Source organism: Sus scrofa, chromosome 1 (assembly GCF_000003025.6).
Source record: "Sus scrofa isolate TJ Tabasco breed Duroc chromosome 1, Sscrofa11.1, whole genome shotgun sequence".
NCBI classification, from domain to species: domain Eukaryota; kingdom Metazoa; phylum Chordata; class Mammalia; order Artiodactyla; family Suidae; genus Sus; species Sus scrofa.
In genome coordinates this window covers 273,560,249-273,578,578 of record NC_010443.5, presented here as the reverse complement: position 1 = coordinate 273,578,578, position 18,330 = coordinate 273,560,249, and the positions used below count along the sequence as shown (strand labels likewise).

The window sequence follows — 18,330 nt, the reverse complement described above, 5'->3', positions numbered from 1 at the left end:
TGGGGAAATCTGGACGTCAGGTAGCTGGGAATTCATATTTTAGGGAATTCCCATTGTGGCTTGGTGGTTTCACACCTGACTAGTATCCATGAGGATACTAGCAATCCCTGGCCCTGCTCAGGGGGTTAAAGCCCAGCTGTGGCCGTGGCCGTGGCGTAGGGCAGCAGCTGCAGCTCCAATTCAACCCCTAGCCTGGCAACTTCCAAATGCTGCAGGCGTGGCACTAAAAAATAACAACAAAGAATTATCTTAGGTATGAAGATGGTACAGCGGTTGGGCTTTTGAAGAATTGTCCCTTAGAGAAGCTGCTTAAATGACAGAACACCTGGCGTTTATCGTAAAATGACCACGGAAGGCCGCCTAAAACAAGAGATGCCCTAAGATCGTGAAGCTGAGGGTGAGGACACGGGGATTTTCTCCACTTCTATGAGGTTTCAAGTGTCCCATCATAAAATCTTTTTTTACTATCCTAGAAGACGTACACCAAAACATTAGTGGTGAGCAGAAGCTGGGTGACTTCTTACCTTTGCCTTTATTATACTGTTAGTAATGAGCACAAATACGTAATTTTCTTAAGAAAGGGGTATTTTAAAAACACCAAGAACTTCCCGCCAGAGCACGCTAGCCTCCAGGGCACTGCAAAGCCCGAGCAGAGAGCAGGGCCGCCTCAGGCCGCCTCCCACTCTGGTGACAGCCAGAGGTTAAGAAAGGCAAACAGTTCTCGCGGACAGAATTACAAGACAGGAAGCTCTTTATTTTCAAAAAGAGAATGTATTTTTACATAAATCTACAACAGAGAATTCAAATGTAGAAAAAATAAACTATATTCCAGGACACAGGGCCCTGCACATACGCCCTCCTCCCGGGCTGCGCCCAACGCCAGAACCAACAGAACCAAAGGAAATCTGAGGCCACACCACGGCCGCGGGAGCTCAGCGCCTCCCAGGCTGTCGCCCGGGGAATGCAGTGTCCTTTCACCCGAGCTATTCGTCCCTAGAGCCAGCCCGCTGTCCGCCTACTTCTGAAGGGCAGGGCGGGAAGTGGCTTGTTTCCCCATGTTCTGTGTGACAGCAGCCCTCACGCCCCCACCTGCACACTGTCACTCAGCGCGATGGAGCCAGGACCCAGGCACTCGGGCCCCAGGAGTGGCCCCAGGGGAGATGAGCCCCGAGCCTGAGCACGGGCCAGACTCCCGGCCACAGGCAGGGGATGCTCCTTACGAAGCAGCCTCCACCGCTACGGTCTTGGAGCCGCAGGTGGGCCTGGGACTACGGGGTGGCCTCACTGCAGAGAGGGGTCCCCCACGGCCCTGCTCTGCCGTCCGTCCAGAAGCCTCCAGCGCCCTCGCTCCCTCTGCTAGGGGCAGCGCCCACTGTGTGGGTGGCTGACGCCAGGCCCCCGCGGGGAGCCCGTCCTGGCGTGGGCGGCAGGCGTGGACACCACTGCGCCCTCAGGTCACAGCCTCCTCCACCCTCACCCGCACCCACAGCGGCCACGGGGCCCCCTCCGTCCTGCGCCCCCACATCCACAGGCCACCAGCCTGCAGGGGCCCTCGAGCCCGCGTGGACAAGGAGTGGCGCATCCCTCGGACCTGTCTTTTGAGAGGCGTCCTCTCAACCTCCTGCCGACCGCGAGGCTTTCCACAAAAGAGCGAGCAAAGCTCTGTGTGAGAACCCGGCGGCCACTCGCCCAGGCTGCCACCTTTATCACCGCTGGGGCGCTGCCTGCGTGTGACCACCAGAGGGACAAACAGAAGCGCCCAGGGTGACCCCCACGCTGGCAGCACGGGGACAACGGCCCCGATGCCAAAGGCACGTGGGCAGACACGCTGCAGACACGCTGCTTTCGAGCGCGGGCAGGACCAACACCGGGTGGGGGTCCCCAGAGAGGTCACTGGACCCACGAGGGGGCCCCTCTGAGGCCGGGTGGGCGAGGCTGGCGCCCACACACCGTGGTGGCGACTGGTCCAGCACTTGCACTGGGTGATAAAATGCACAGAACAGTTACTGGAAAAAAACACAACTCGTGATAAATTGAACTTCACCTTTTGTAATAAAAAATTAGAAATTTCTGTGGCCTCCGAACACAATACAGACTCTAACTCTTCCCCAGCCAACAAGACAGGCATTGGCAAGAATCGCCACCGGCAGCTCCGAGAACCTCTGCGGAGGACACGGCCCTCGGCCAAGCCGTCCTCGGAGGCGGCGCAGGCCCAGGCGCCTCCAGTCCCCAGGCCTGGACCAGGGAGCCCCTCGAGCACCGAGCTCTCGCCAGCCCGGCTGGGCGTCCCGACAGCCCCGCGCCCGCGGGCCTAGCAGTCGCTCTTCCAGAGCTTGATGGTCTTGTCGTTCTCCAGCGCGGCCGAGGCGATGATGTTCTCTGTGGGGTGGCAGGCCGTCGAGATGACCACGTCTGAAAGCAGAGGCACCACGGTCCCTCCGCGGCCCCGCCCCGTGGCCCCGCCCCGCAGCCCTGCCCCGCCCCAGGGCGTCCGAGCCCAGAGCTCAGGTCACCAGGCCTGGACAGTGGGCCGCGAGGTGCTCAGCACCGGCCTGGGCCCGGAGGCTGCCCAGCGCCGAGCCCAGAGACTGGGGCCCCTCACAAGCCAGAGGCACAGCCGGGGTCCGTCTCACGGCATCGACATCGCGCCCTCTGCACCGGGACCCAAACCGGCGCACCCACGCGCTCCCCGCCGCGGAGCAGAGGACGCCCGCAGGGCTGCGCTGCAAGTTCACCCCCGGGGCTGGCGCCTGGGGTCCGTCAGGTTAACACTTTGCAGCTCTGAAATTAACTCAGCCCCTTGGGAGCTCCCATCATGGCTCAGCGGAAAGAAATTTGACTGGTATCCATGAGGGCGCAGGTTTGATCCCTGGCATTGCTGTGGCTGTGGAGGAGGCCAGCAGCTGCAGCTCTGATTCAGCCCCTACCCTGGGAACGCCATATGCCGCAGGTGCGGCCCTAAAAAGACAACTGAACCCCAGAATCTTCCCTCTTGCCTGAGTGGTTTCAAATAAGCCTGAGCATCCTGCCCACAGCAGGGCAGAAGCAACAGGCCAGGTGCGGAAGCTGAAGGCCAGCACGGACCTCCAAGCTCAGGCCAGGACCTCAGGCAGTGGCGTGGCTTCCTTAGGCAGAGTCGCACACTCTCATCAGACTCTCCACGGCTGGACACCACTCTGCACTGAGCAGGAGTGGGGAGGGCGGGGGGGGGGGCTTAGGGGCTGCCCAGGTACTCCACACAGGGGACAGGAGCGGGCAGGAGGTCAGAGCCTGGAAAGGAGCCAGCCGGCAGAGCAGACGGCAGGCAGCCCGGGTCCCTGTACCATCTCCACGGGGACAGACCACAGGGCCCACAAGGACGTCAAGGGCCGGAGGAGAGGTTAAAGCCACACTCGGGCTCGGCCTGCGGGCGCTCAGACCCACAGCTCCAAACAGAGCCCCCGGCTCCCAGGGGGCCGAGGAGCAGAGGCAGGAGGATGCTCACAGGACCTGGTCCCTCCGTGGGGGAGAGCTCACCCGTGTGGCCCTGCAGCTTCTGCACAATCTCTTTCGTCTGCAGGTTCCAGATGTAAACCAAGTTGTCCTCCGAGCCCGACACGATCCACTGTCACGGGGCGGGAGGGTGTCAGGCGCGTGCCTGGGGACCAGCAGTACCAGCACCCCTCCCCGTGTGGGTCTCCGCCCATCTCCTGTCCCGATGCCGCACCAGCACCCGCCACTTCTAGGACATAAACTGTTTGCTCCAATCAGGGCTGCCGTCACCATCTCCCCCGCAGCCTGAGCCTGAGAGGCGGGGAGCCCCGGGGACCAGACGCCAGAGCCTGCCAGGGTCCCTGACTCCCAGAAGGTGCTGACACCCTCGGCATCGCAAAGGAGCCTGTGGCCCTGAAGAGGACGCAATGGGAAGGCCCGCTGAGGATGCCACCAGCGGGGCTGCACTGGGTTAAAAAGCGCCCCAGAGGGGCCGGGGAGAACCCCCAGCAGGGACATGACTCACCTTCCCGCCAGTGACAGAGAAATTCGCGAATATGCAGTACTTCTCATTCTTGTGGCCGGTGTACGTCTTCAGACACTGAAACAGCAGGGCCCGTCCGCTCAGTGGCGCCCCCCTGCACCCCGGGGTAACCCATCCAGGTACCTTTCAGCCAACGGAGCCGCTCTGAGCACAACCCACCCCGGCCCAGCCGTGGCCCCGGCCCCAGCCCCAGCACGACCCTCCGCCAGCCCGTCCCGGCGCTCACCTTCCCTTTGCTGTAGTCCCAGAGCTTCAGCGTGCTGCGGGGAGAGGGCGTGTCAGCCGAGCCCCCGAGGACCCACCCTCTCCGGTGCCCGCGCCCAGCCCAGGGTCCACAGAGCAAGGACACCTGGGAGCAGAGCGCGGGAACCCCAAGACACTGTTTTTCACTTGGCCTCGGCCGAGGCGTGTGCAAATTCCTGGGCCAGGGATCGAACCTGAGCTACTGCAGTGCCAAGTCCTTAACCTGTCGAGCCACACGTTAACTCCCCAAGAGGCTTGGTTAAAGGAAGCTACTAAGCGTTCCCCGAGCCGGGAAGGGGTCCACGTCCCTGCGAGAAAAGGGCTCAGGAAGCCCCATTGCGGACACGTCCAGAACAGACCTCGGCGGACAGTCCTTCCTCCTCCTGTGGGGGCCGACCCTGTGAGCCCACCCGAGGGCTCCCACAGTGCCCGGGGAGGCCGAGCGCCAGCCGCCTCCAGGAGGGCAGTGGACGGCCGGGACACCCACCCGAAGCGTGTTAGGAGCAGGGCGCCCGGGCAGAGCGGGCAGCACCGGGAGGCCGCCATGCCCACCATCCCAGCAGGGTGCCTACATCAGCAGCCTGCACCCAGCAGGCTCCGTGCGGGCACTGGAGCGGGTGTCTTTCTGGGATCCTGGCCCTGGGGCGATGGCCCTGGTAACCCGCCCGCACGGGGACAGAGGGCTTACTTGTCCAAGGTCGCGGCCAGGATGTACTTGCCGTTCGGAGAGAACTTCACGAAGGACACGGGCGGGTTGTCGTCATCTGCATGGAGCACAGAGACAGCTGCCACGCCGGGCACTGGCTCTCGGGTGGGGTGGCGCTCCCCTACCACGTGTCGCCCAGTGCAGCCACTGCCACCTGTGCCAACAGGGGGATCCCCGAGAGCCGGCCACCCTCCCTCACCCACTGTTCGTGCCAGCGTGAGCCAGGCTCCCAGTGACCCCATGACACAGGGCTTCGGGTGCAAAGGCCTGGTGGCCAGGGGCTCTCGGGTAGCCAGGCCTCTTCCACAGGGTACAGGAGAGGCCCCGGGATCAACCCCCAGGAGGGAGCTTGCAAATCGCAGCCCACTGGGAAGGCGGCAGCCCGGGTGAACCCTCTCAGGCACCTGCCAGCTCCGTGGTCAGAGTAGAAGAGGCATGAAGTCGCCCTAGAAGTCACCCTTTGCTGTTACACCCACACCCTGGTTCTGACCCTTGGGGTCCAGGGTGCACCCCGGGCCCTGAGGATGCAGCTGGAAAAGAGGCGGCACATTCAGAAAGTGCTCTGGCTGCAGGACGCCCCCGCCCCCCATCTGCCTGAATAGGAGGGCAGCCGGGGTGGCACCGGGCAGCGGGAGCCGGCGGGGCTGTGTCCCCAGCACCGGGGCACTGGGCAGGCACCGCATTACCACCTCGGGGCACCAGGAGCACCTGACGGGTCCCAGACACCGCAAAGGCACATGAGAAGACACATGAGGGCCACCCCTGGGCCACAGGGGCCACTCAGGATGGATGAGGGAGGCGGTGCCCAGAGGTCAGGGTGAGCACTGCCAGCAAGGCAACACAGGGCTGTCCTGCCAAGCCCCAGGCGCCCAATTCCCTGGACCTGAGGTTAGAAGTGGGGCCAGGAACCACTCCCTGCCGTCCCCACCTCCCAGCCAGGACTCCACATCTCCAGGCCTCAGCATCCTGCCTGGCTGTGGGGTTGCACAGGGGCTTTGCCAGGTAACCCAACAGCCTGGGCCAAGCAGGGCTGCACAGGGACGCTGCCCCGCTGGGCGCACGTGGCTACACCCTGCTTCTGGGGATGGGATGGGCGTGGTGACAGATGAGGGCGATGTCACAGTCAGAGGAGGACTGCACGTCAGAAGAAGCAGGAAAACGGCAGAGGCCAAGGTCTAGTCTCAACGGTCCCTCCCGGAATTCTCACGCTGAAGCCCTAACCCAGCACCTCAGACGCAGGGCCACCTGGAGACAGGCCTCCAAGAAGGAGGCGTCAACGAGGCAGTCAGGGTGACCAGAGGCCAGGTGACTGCCGTCCCTACAGGAGGAGGACACGCGGCCCAGCGGGGCACACGCAGAGGCCAGCAGTGTAAGGACACTCAGAGAAGGAGGGGCTGCAAGAGAAGCCAGCCCTGCCCACACCTGGACCCTGGACCTCTGGCCTCCAGGACATGGGGACAGGTTTCTGCTGTTTAAGCCACCTGGCCTGCAGCACTTTGGGGGCTCAGGCGGCGCCCCTGCCCTCACACCAGCCTACCTGCTCTAGGATCCACCTGAGGCCACAGAGACCTTCCAGGCTGACTCAGGTGAGGCCTCCAACAGCGACACCCACCCGATTCGCCCCCCCAGGGTTCCTGCGTCACCTTCCCAGGCCCGAGGCCCACAGGGGCGCATTGGCCACCTTGGGGCCACACAGAGCACCTGCCACCCAGGCTGCGCTCTTGTGGCTCCATTCCGCCCCTTACTCGAGGCACAGCCTGTGGAGGCCTTGGGGCCTCTCCCCCAGGCCCACCCACCCGAGGCTCTCCGGGCAGATGGGGCTCGCTGAGGGCCCAGGCTCAACCCCACCTGCTCAGGGAGTGACCTGAGCAGCGTCCAGGGACTCACGGGTCCCCCAGAGGACCCCCACCCGCCAGGCAGCCCCAAGCAGGCTGGACGGTGGTTCCTCAGGAAGGGGCTGGAGGAGGTGGAGGCGGTCAGGAGAGGAGGCCCCGCCCGGAGGGAAAGCCTCTGAGGACGGAGGGCCGGGCGCGGGGAGGGCCGCCACGGCTGAGCCCGGGTCCCCGGGCCGCAGCACTCACCGATCAGCGTCTTCAGGCACTGGCCCGAGGCGGTGTCCCAGATCCGGCTGCAAAGCGAAAACGACAGTTCTAACAGCAGGTGCGGATGGGCGGCGTCCTACCTTGTACGGCTCTCGAGCCAACATGCAGCCTCGACGCCCCGACTCCCGGCTCCCAGGCACCCCCGCACACTCCAGGGACCAGACTGGGCGCTGCACGCGCAGGCCACACGCGTGGGCTCCTCCTCCACCGCGAGCAGCAGGGCAGGTGAGACGGCCCGGGAGAAAAAGACTGTCCCCTTCCCTGCCGCCGCCTCCCTCTTCCTCCCGCTTCCCTGCAGCTTCTCCACGCGCTACCCTGCCGACCACACAGCCGGGAACCACGGGCCTTCCCACGTCTGCTTCGTGCCCCGAGGAGGTCCCTGAGACAAGCCCGCTGCAGGCTCTCACACCCAGCATCCCCTCCCGAGTGTGCTCCCAGTGCTGCCGGCAGGGAGCTTGGTGACACCCCCGGAGGAACGTGACACGCGTCTGAGCTGCTCCAGGGTTCGACGGGGAACAGCTCACAGGGCCTCGGCCCAGGAGACGGCCGCTCCCCGCGCCACAGCCAGGACGAGGGCGCCTGGTCCCGTCCTTGTCTGTTTGGTGTCTCCCCAGCTACAGTCTCCCGTTCCCTCCGCTCCTGTTAACCGTTACCCTAACTCCTCCGGGACTGTTACAGAGGAACTGGGTCCCCATCTGCTCCCTGGACACAGAAAACACCATCCCGACCCGAGGCAGGCCTGGTGGCTCGCCTGGTGGCTCGGAGCGTGGGCTCCGGACCCAACGTGCGCCGGACCCTGGCTTGGCCGTCGGCCCGCCAAGGGGCAGCGGCCAGTGCTCATCGCCACCTGCTCCCCCAACCGAGAAGGGGTGGTGACAACCCAGTCCCCAGTGGCAGGGCTGTTAGGGGCTCACCCAAGGCCACGCTTGTCAAGTACACATACGTGGTTTTTAGGTTTTAAAAGACAAACATATCGCCTAGAAAGAGATGAACCTCCACCCAACTCTCAAGCTGTGACTTCTTACCGCCTTCGCTACAAATTCCAAACATCCCTCGATAACGAAGGAGAGGGGCCCCCTCTTGGCTCCTGGTTTCCGCAGAGATGGACTTATTAGCACATCACCACTCATTACAAGTGTTATTGCTAAGTTCCTATCAAAGAGCCTGGGATGCTGGTCTGTTCAGCTAGAGGTTTTTGTTTTTTTTTTTTTTTTTTTTTTTTTTTTTGCAACCCCCCGCCTTCTTTTAGGGCCCTATCTGTGGCATATGGAGGTTCCCAGGCTGGGGGTTACATCGGAGCTGTAGCCACCGGCCTCCACCACAGGCACAGCAATGTCAGATCAGAGCCACATCTGCAACCTACACCACAGTGCACGGCAACGCCAGATCCTTAACCCACTCAGCAAGGCCAGGGATCGAACCCGCAACCTCACAGATACGAGTCCAGTGCGTTTCTGCTGAGCCACAACGGGAACTCCCTTGGCTACCTGTGATTAGGAAAGGCTGCTGGATTTTACCAGGTGCCTATCTGACTTGCACCAGTAACACACCGTATGGCTCTCTGCCTCACATGTGTTGGAACACTTACGAGCTTATCAATTCCTGGTGTTTGCTACTTTACGGCAAAACCCTCTCCTCACTCAATAAACCCACTTGTCACCCAATACTATCTCCTCTGCACTGCTGGACTCAGTTTGTAACGCTTTCCAGGGGATTCTGACACTAACATCCAGCAGCAGTGCCCTGCTGGACCCGGAAGTGCACTGGGGCGTGCCCTCTGGTCCTGCGGCCCGGTTTCGGCAGCCTCAGGAGGTTCTGAAACCACAGGGCCCAGGAGCGTTTTCAGACCTCCGATCAGCTTCACTGGCCTTACCGAGGATGCAGGCTTATCTTAACGTCCCGTCACTCTCCCCGTTCTCCACCTCTTATAGAAACGCCTGCCTCTCGCTGTTCGCTCCCGCTTTTTCCTTCCCTGGCTTCCTTCGAAAGCTCTCAGAGCCGGGCCACAAGCGACCCTGAGAACGTTCCTACTCTTAGACGCCTCAGTCCCAGGTCCCTCTGTCAGAGTCGGAGAGCAACTGGGAGCTCGCTCACAGAACATTCTAGCTCCTGGCATCTCAAGGTCCCCCGCTGCGTCTCCAGGCTGCTGCGGTGCCTGGCGCATCAGCCTAAGTCTTCGTCAGCTCCGCCCGGCTGCCTGCGTGTCACCGTCTCCCTGGCCAACGCGCTGCCCTAAACCCCGCATGGCGGCCCTGCTCTGTGCTTCGCACCTGCCCCCCTCCTCCCAGCCCCGACCGACCGACCGACCCACCCACCCACCCGTTTCAGGCAAAACAACAGTCAGGAGGGCTTGCAACCCAAATCCGACAGTCCTTCCTGTGTTCTTCGGGGCCCAGCCCCCGCACCCCCGGAGCCCCCAAGGCCCCGAGCTCCGCGGCACTTTCCCGAGTAGCACTGTCTCTCTGCTTCCTCTGGTCCCTTTCTGCTCCACGTGCACAAATCTCTAGTCACGCTCTTTCCCCAGTAACTGAGGTCCCACGCGGGCTGCCCGGCTCAGCCGCGGCTGCTGCCCCACGTCTCCTCCCTGGTGACAAGCGGGCTGTGAGGGGACCCCTCCCCCGATGCTCTGCAGCCACACGTGAGAATCCAGGACGCATGCCCACGACCAACGCCAGCGCCGGGGGCCCCACCGAGACCAGCCACCCTGCAGGAGCCCTGCATGTCCCCCACCTCCCCCGCGATCACCCGCTCAAGACACCTGCCTGCCCCTCCCCACCGGCGCCCCCAGCTTGGGACACGGACCCTCAGGATCTAAAGGGGCCTCCGCGGGCCCCTGCCTGGGCCTCATGACTGACAGGAGCCCCTCCCGGCCGGGCTCCGCCAGCCTGGATGTCAGCCCCACCCCCCACGGGGACGCCCAGGGGCCCGGACCCAAGGGGAGCTCGGCGAGGACCCGAGGGGGGACGGTTCACTTACCAGAGGCCGTCGTAGCTGCTCGACACGATCAGGGAGCCGTCCCGGTTAAAGTGAACCTGGGGATGAATGTGGGCAGAGAGAGGAAACGTCAGGTCCACACAGGCCGCGTGGCACCACGGCCCCTGCTGCCCGGCCCAGCGCCTGCCTGCCCGGCCGGCCGCCTCGGAGCGGGCTTTAGGCCCTACCGACTTCCTGGAGGTTCTGGCACAGACACGCGAGAACGCGGATCAATGGTCCCTTTTACCCGGTGTCTCGAGCGACGGTTTGCTTCAGGACAGAGGCTGGACCATGACAGGGCCACCCTGAAACGTCCTGGGTGCTGGGACCACGTGCCGCAACACGTACTGTTGACAAGTGACACGGCCCGCCTCGAGAAACGTGCCCAAGACAACTCCCACGGGCAGAGGAAGCAACGCCAGCAGCAGAGGGGCCGCTCCTCATCTCCCTCCCACGCGCCCCTGCCCGCACGCTGGACCCACAGCCGGCTCTCCAGACGGGCCGGCGGGCACATGGCCCAGGAGAGAGGCAACTCCAGCTTCCACGCTGCTCCCAAGAGTCGACCTGTGACGGCGCCGCACCTGCCACGGGGCCACACCGGTCACTGATCTCAACGCCTGACTTCGCCCGCTGCTGGGGAGGTGAGAGCCACCTGCTGGCAACCAAACGCCAACCTGAGCCCCTCCTCCTCGCCTTTGCCCTGAGTCTTGGCAGAAACAAGAGCGATCGCCACGGCAGAAGCGAGAGTCGATGGCAGTCGCCCCCCCATCTCCGAGCCCGAGCAGGAGCCCGCGTCTCCCGCCGCGTGTGGTGCGTGTCCTGTGTGAGACGGAGCCACAAAGAGAACGGCCTGCTTTAATCCCTGGGGGCCGGCGGGGGGGCCGGAGCCGCCCCCACCGTGCAGACCAGCGTCTCCACCTCCACCCACCACGGCCAGTCACGCTCTCCTCCGCCAGGGGCTGCGCCGCACAGCAGCACCCAGTACCCGACACACGAGATGCCAGCAGCATCTGGTGATGGCCACCTAAAATGGCCAGGTGTCCCCAAGAGCCAAACCCACCCACATCAGGAACACCCAGAGGGCTTGTGAAAACCCAGCGCTGGGCCCCAAGATCCCGCATCTCTCGCACACTCACACCAGAGGCCGGTCCAGGGACCACGTGGGGAGAGCCGTGGTCTGGGGGCCTGGAATGTGCCACGTGTGCCACTCACACGGCCCAGTAGCTGCAGCAGAAAAATAACGGTGAAATGAACTGGGTGGGTTTTGCTGAACCCAGTACACCTGGAATCCTGCTGCAGCACAGCCAGTGCTGAAACCATCAACAGGGCACCTTAACGCCCTTCTTCCGTTGTACTAAGTTTTGGAAACCTAGACGCCTAAGAACTTCAGCCGCACACATCTCGGCTGGACTCCCCGCGGGTGCTGCCTGCCCCGTGTGGCTGGTGCTTCCATGGGGGCGGTGGGGCTCTTGAGGAGCCGCTGTAGCTGTTCCCGTCCTGCTGCAGCCGGCACCTGCTGCTCAACCTTGACCGTGCGCTCGCCAGCCTCCCAGAGCCACGTTCTCTACAACTCACAGTCCTCATTCAACCACACTCACCCGTGGGCACCTGCAGGACAGCATCCAGCCCCAGCCCCTGCACTAGATGAGCCGACTCGGGTCCCCAAGGCCTGCAGTGTCCCAGCCACGTCCAAAGACCACCGCCCTTAAACATGCCTTCCCCTCCAAGCCCTGCTCAGGGAGGAAAAGCAAGACGGCCCACGCTGAATGTTCCAACGGCAACCCCGAAAAGGCGCCACGGAAGTCAGGGGGGTGGCGAGACAGAGTCGCCCACATGGGGACAGAATCTTGGCTCTTGGCTCAGACGATCGGCCGACTCTCGGGGGCGACACCAGCAGACAGATGAGCAGGTGAGACAGACGGCAGGAGGCTTCAGCTGACTACTGACATGGGGGGCAGAGGGGGTGTCCAGGCAAGAGGACAGCAGCTGGACTAAAGCAGGCAGAGGCCAGCAGACAAGCCACTGACCCAGAGGGTTCTAATCCAGGCCCGTCCATCAAAGGCTGACCGTAGGAGCCGCGGCACTGCCCCGACACCTGCCTGCAGACAGGGAGGCGGCTGCATGACAAGGACACACACTGCACTCCTTTCCACAACACGAGGGTTACACACAGCACCCACCACCCAGCCGGGAGCCTGCGGGCAAGAGGTGGACAGGCTGGAGATGAGCGGTGCTGGACCACGGCTGTCTGGCATGGGCAAGGGCGCTGGGAAACATGTTTTTGTAAAACACCAAACCACCCCAGAGGGCAGAGGCCAGCTGCTGGCAGGTGCCTCTGAGGGGGGGGAGTCGGGAGACTCTGAACTGCTACCTGCTACATTGCTTGCCTTTTTTTTCCAAGTCAGCACACATAACTTTCCTAAGAAACAAGACTTTAAGGGAGTTCCCGTCGTGGCGCAGTGGTTAACGAATCCGACTAGGAACCATGAGGTTGCGGGTTCGGTCCCTGCCCTTGCTCAGTGGGTTAACGATCCGGCGTTGCCGTGAGCTGTGGTGTAGGTTGCAGACGCGGCTCGGATCCCGTGTTGCTGTGGCTCTGGCGTAGGCCAGTGGCTACAGCTCCGATTCCACCCCTAGCCTGGGAACCTCCCTATGCCGCGGGAGCGGCCCAAAGAAATAGCAAAAAAAAAAAAAAGAAAAAGAAACAAGACTTTAAAAATCCTACCACCATTTAAGCAAACGTCCCATTCCTGACCACAAACCATAACACAGACAACTTTCAACCACCAGCCGTCGCTCCAACTACTTCCCGGTTACTTCCTGTGTCATCGTTTGCGCGGCCTGTTTGGAGGGCTGCACCCCACCGTGGAGGAGAGAGGAGCAGGGGGCCCCAGAGCCCATCACCCAGGGCTCCCTCTCCACAGCAACCGCCTCCCTAGGAGCCCCAGGCACTGGCTGTGACACCGACGGCGAGGGCTGGGCCTGAGGGCCAGCACCGGGCCAGCGACTTCAAACAGCCAGTGTCTGTGCCCTGAAGGCTCGGGGCTCTGCGGACGGTCTCGGCTGGACAAAGGCCTTCCAGGGCTGAACACGTAAAACTGCTCGCCTGCACAATGTCAGGACCTCCAAAGGACCAACTGCTCGGTGACATCAAACAAGCTGTTTACACGTGACTCCTTCCACCTCTCCAACGTAAACTTGGCTAAAAAACCACTTCAGGCTCTCTGCTCACAAAGAAATACTTTGGCTTTTTTTTTTTTTTTGGCTGCGCCCACAAAGTAGTTGGGTGGCACACAGACGTTCCCAGGCCAGGCATCGAACATGCACCACAGCAGCGACCACACCAGGTCCTTTACTGCCGGGCCACCAAGGTACACCCTACCTCAGCTGTTTTGCAACCGAGCAATTCAGACAGGTGTGCAGGTCAACCCCTGCACCTGCACTGAGCGGTCCGGGAGCGGCAGGCCCCGGGACCCTCCGCTCAACAGCGGCACCGCCACGGCCACAGCTCCCTCGGGAGGCCCCTCTCCAGGCCGGCCGCCCGGCCCGTGCTGTGAGGCTCCGCGGCACCCCCCACCCCCGGGCCCGGGCCCAGCTCGGACGCTCGCCCGGCGCCGCCGTTGGGGACTCACGGCTGAGACGGGATCCGAGTGCGCGGGCAGCGTCTTGAGGCACTTCCCTGTCTTCACGTCCCAAATCCTCACGCTCTCGTCGAACTGAAGACGAAGGAAGAGGTGACAGCGGGGCCCCGGGAGGGCAGAGACCAGACCCCTGGGAGGCCCGCGCCCCCGGCCCCGCCAGCCGCCCCGCAGAGCCGGCCACTTACGGAGCCCGAGACGATGAGGTTGGACTGGGGGTTGAAGTTACAGCAGAAGACGTAATTACTGTGTCCCTTGAGGGTCTTCAGACACTTCCCCTGAAAGCGAGTGCCGTCGGCCTAAGTCCTTCCCGGCGTTACCTGCCCGACACCGGCCTCAGGCTGAAGCCGGCAGCACCCCCGCCACCCCCGCAGCTGGAACGGAGGGAGACCCCGCCGCTCACCGAGCTCACGTCCCATATCTTTAGGGTCTTGTCATCTGAGGCAGAAACGAGAAGGTTAGAGTCTGACGACCAGGCCACGTCTGATATTCCCTGGGGGCGGAAACACACAACGGGGCTGAGCCAGCAAGAGCTACATGCCGGACACGCAACTAAAGACCCCCGGCAGGTGGCCCCGCCTGGAGCCCCTCGGCTCCCGCTGGCCCCCGGCCTGGGCCTAGAGCCTGCCCTCCGTGGCGCCGCCAGGCCTCGCCGGCGGGCAGGCCGAAGAAACAAGAGGCAAAAAAAAAATAAACAGGAGGCCAAAATCGGGGGTGGGGGGGGGCTGAGCTCTTAACCGGACAAGCCCGCAGAAGGGCCCCCACTCCGCCCAAGAGTGACCGCAGGGTACAAGGCTGACACCTACCAGCTTGTGACCAGATATGGTTTTCTCAAATTTTCCGTCGTAAGCTCCCCAAATCTTAATGAGTTTATCTGCAGCTGAAAGAAAGGGAGACACAGCAGTGGCGGCCTCCGGCCCTGGGAAGCCAGCCCTCGGCTGCCCGGGCTCCCCGCCGCCTCCAGACCGGACACCTACACGAACTCGCCAGCCACTCCCCGTTCGGGCTGAACTTCACCGAGGACACAGCTTTCGTGTGGCCGGCCAGGGTGAACTTCAGCGCGTAGTTGGGTTTAACAGGTGTGGGCTGTGAAAGGGAGCGGAGCAGTCAGCCAACAGCAGCCAGCGCTGCCCAACCCCGCCGGCGACGGGCGGGGTGCGACCGGGGTCCCAGGGCCTCTTTGCCAGCTCGCCCTATCGTTTGACGGTGCCCCTAGAACTCCCACCTGTCCCCGTGTCCCCTTTCAAACACGCCTACATCTGAACGCGTTCTCCCCTGGCAGACCCTGCCTGTCCTGCAGCCCCTGCCGCAGACGCCCCGCCACCCGGGCTCAAATCCTGCAGCCCCTCCAGGCAGCGGTCCCCCACCCGCCCCTGAGGACTTGCCCCCTGGGGTCTGCAGGGGGGCTCTGCCCTGCAGCCGGGGGGGGGGCTGTTCACCAAGGGACAATTTCTGGGCCCCACAGACTCTTACAGCGAGACCAAGGATCTATATTGTGGATCAAGCCCCCTCCCCAGGGGGCAGGTTGGGGATCCTGGACGTGCCACAAAGTACGCACTGGCTGGGAATGTGGTTTTGAGTGAAACGGGTGATGTTTTAGGAGGGAGAAAAGACTTATGGGCTTGAAAAAATATGTCCACAAATCTTCCAGCCTCTGCACCCTGCACGTCCCCAGGAGCCCCGGGAACGCGCCTTGCTCTGCGTGGCTGCCGCCGACGGGGCGGGCTGCGCTCTGGCGGCCTCGGTCTCCGGCTTCTTCTCCTCGGTTGCCATGGCTCTGAAGCCCACCGGGCGGGGGACAGCGGGGAGCTCACAGCTCCAGGCAGAAGCCGCAGGTGGGGAGCGCCGTCAGCTAATGCAAACCTGCAGCGGGGACGAGGCCAGGAAACAGACCAACCTTCAGAAGAGTGTCCAGGACAGAGACTACAAAAACATCGGACCGCCTAACGGAGCCCATGGCAGGTACGGTCCCAACCTGAGGTTCCGGCCACCCTGACTGCACACTAACCCTGCAGGTACCGCGCTGCCCTCTGCCCTTCAGTGAAAGTGGCCAGAGACCCCGCCCTCAAGGGTGCTTCCTAGTTTGTCACCCAGAAGTCTGTAGAAATGCAGCACAGTCCAGGCAGCCAAAAGGCGGCTCCCTTCAAAGAGTCCCTGATACATTAAAGAAGAAACCCAATGGACCAAAGGCGTCTTGTCAGGAAACCAACACGCCAAATTACAGGAGACTGGGCTGCCGGGTGCAGAAGTTTGGAAACTCAGCCAAATCCTTAAATACATCCCAAGGGACATGAGAGCAGGAAGAGCCACATCTGAAAACACAGAAGCGGGGCCTGTGGTCCACACCTCCTGGGGAGGGGCTGCCAGGTCCCGGGTGCAGGCTGCAGACACAAGGCGGCTTCCAAAACACTAAGAGCCGAAAGCATGGCCAGAAAGCACAAACCAGAGCCGGCCCTGCCCACTGGGGTCCCCATGGTCCAGTCCAGCCCTCCACAGAAGCAGCCTAAAGTACGCAGATGCTATGCAAGCAAGACCCACTGCAGAGAAGGGGGAAAGAGGCAGCTCAATTAGGTTTCAGCATGAAAACGGGAACCACTCAAAAGCTGCACAGTACAACTGGCTTCCTCTGTCACAAGAATGGATTCTGCCACTGGGATACTTGGCACAGAAACACACCAGGTGATTCTGAAACAAGGGCAAGCATTATTCCAGAGCCGCCCAGACATCCCGCAAGTCCCACTGGCCAGCCACCTCCCGGAAGCTGGCACCACTGTTAACCTGCTGGGTTCACAAGCTGTACATTCTAGCTTGGCGCCTCAAACTGGAAGCTTGCACAGGTTTCTCGTCACACTGAGGCGGAGCAGGAGCCATCACCAAGAGCAAGTCCCAAACTCTCCCTCCAAGAAGATGGGAGAGAAAGGTCAACGCAACCCAGCTGTGCAGAGTGGCCAGAGCTGTGCGGAGGGGAAACAGCTGGTCACCTGAGCAAGGCTCCCTGCGCAGGGATGGAGCCTGCAGCACCCAAAGCTCAAGTACTGGGCTGGGGGAGGGCAAGGAAGGGGCAGGTCAGCAGATGTGTGGGGGCAAAGTGCTGGCACAGAGCTGGGGCTCAGGAAGCACTCGCCGCTTGTGACTGTCGTTAGTGCAAGCAGGCCGTGCCAATTAGCCCGGCACTGCCTGCCCTTTGCTGGGCTGGACAAGTGGGCCGAAGAGTCCTCTGCACAGAACTGAGCATCGGAGGCAATGAGACCAAGGCCAAGAGCTGCGAGAAGGCCCCCCCTCCCCCGAGCTAAACACGTGCAGGAACAGAAGAGGCTCTGTCTGGGGTGCGAAAGGGAGCACAGAGGCTTGAGACCCACCAGGAGGTGGGGCGAACTGGCTGCCTTCAGGTGAGGAGCGGGGGATCCAATAGGGGGACAGAAAAAGTGCCCCAGCCCTGCCCCACTCCTCAGCTAGCAACACCTTAACGTACAGAAATCAACCTTTAGAAATACGATTTCTGGACACCTTGTTTGGAGCCAGCCTCCCCAGCACCTGCGACTTGCTCCTTCTTGGCTCCCAGGTGAGTCTGACCACCTAAGGCTGAGCCTCCCAAACTTCAGAGTGCTCGCCTGGACTGCCTCGAAATGCAGATGCCTGGGCGCCACCCCAGAGACTGGGGCCAAGGTGTGGCGAGACAGGAGGTAACTGGCCCGCACAGAGTGAGGAGACTCGCTGCTCACCACCCCACCTGAAATCTCAGACATACCTGGGGTCCAGCTTACCCAGCTGCCTCTACCAACCGGGCCAACCTCAGGGGAGAGTGTCTAACTCAGTACTTGCCAGACGGGGGCTAAGGGACCTGAGCGGGTAGAAGCGGGACCAGAAGGCACCAGGAATGATCTTCCACATCCCCCAAAGTGGCCCTCGCGAGCCAGACTGGAAGGGGTCCGAGGCTCCACCGCAGGGCGTGGTGGGCCTTCCCTTCGTGACGGCAGCCCCGCAGCCCCGGAACCCCGAACTCTCAGGGAGCAATGGGGCCTGGGGCTGCCTCGGGCTGGGAGTACAGAGCGGGCTGAGGTGGGGGCGTCCCTGCAGCAGAGGAAGGCAGACAGCGCGCCACATCCAGGCACTGGATGGCTCTGGGGTCTGGGGTGCTTCTCTGGAGGCAAAGGGGTCATGCACGCCGGCTCCAGAAGGAAGTCGCAGTCCCGGGGCTGGGGGCTCGTCACCTGACCGCTGGGGGCGGGAGAAGCTGGGGGTCCCAGGGGCTCCGCGGCGGTCCGTGCGAGTCCGTTTGCGGAGGGGGCTGGGCGCTCGGCGGGGAAAAGGGCAGCCAAGCTCGCGCCCCGGAGGCGAAGCGGCGGGCGCGGGGCGTCTGCGCCGGGAGGCCCGGCGGGGCTGAACCCGGGCCGGGGCCGGGCCCGCCAGAACACGTGCCGCGACGGACGGCGCGGGGTGCGCCGGCGTCGACCCCCAGCCCGCGTCCCCCCGAAGCGTGTCCGCCGGCCGGGCGGCCCCAGCTTACCTGCCGGGCGGCGAGGGGCTGAGGACGGGCGCTCCGGGCGTCGCGTCTGCCGCCGCCTGGGCGGGAGCCGGGCCGAGCTCGACTAGGCGGCGCGGCGAGCGGCAATGCGCGTGCGCGGGGGCGGGGCGAGAGGGCGGGGCAAACGC

The 18,330-nt window shown here is 63.1% G+C and overlaps 1 protein-coding gene across 3 annotated transcripts; it reads right to left on the bottom strand.

Moving 5' to 3' along the window:
- On the bottom strand, nucleotides 752-18,305 carry WDR5 (WD repeat domain 5). Of its 3 annotated transcripts, XM_003353704.4 has the most exons (14): nucleotides 18,185-18,300; nucleotides 15,370-15,540; nucleotides 14,655-14,763; nucleotides 14,484-14,557; nucleotides 14,081-14,170; nucleotides 13,866-13,955; nucleotides 13,672-13,755; nucleotides 10,043-10,098; nucleotides 7,046-7,092; nucleotides 4,947-5,022; nucleotides 4,242-4,275; nucleotides 3,998-4,072; nucleotides 3,517-3,604; nucleotides 2,024-2,412 (listed from the first exon to the last, which is right to left on the bottom strand). In XM_003353704.4, the coding sequence occupies exons 2-14, from the start codon at nucleotides 15,448-15,450 to the stop codon at nucleotides 2,312-2,314; spliced, it is 1,005 nt and encodes a 334-aa protein (XP_003353752.1). In that variant the 5' UTR covers nucleotides 15,451-15,540; nucleotides 18,185-18,300; the 3' UTR covers nucleotides 2,024-2,311. The 3 variants fall into 3 exon arrangements, 1 of the variants encoding a protein (XP_003353752.1); XR_002338163.1 differs by having other exon boundaries at nucleotides 752-2,412; nucleotides 4,242-7,092; nucleotides 18,185-18,305; XR_002338166.1 differs by having other exon boundaries at nucleotides 752-2,412; nucleotides 3,517-4,072; nucleotides 4,242-7,092.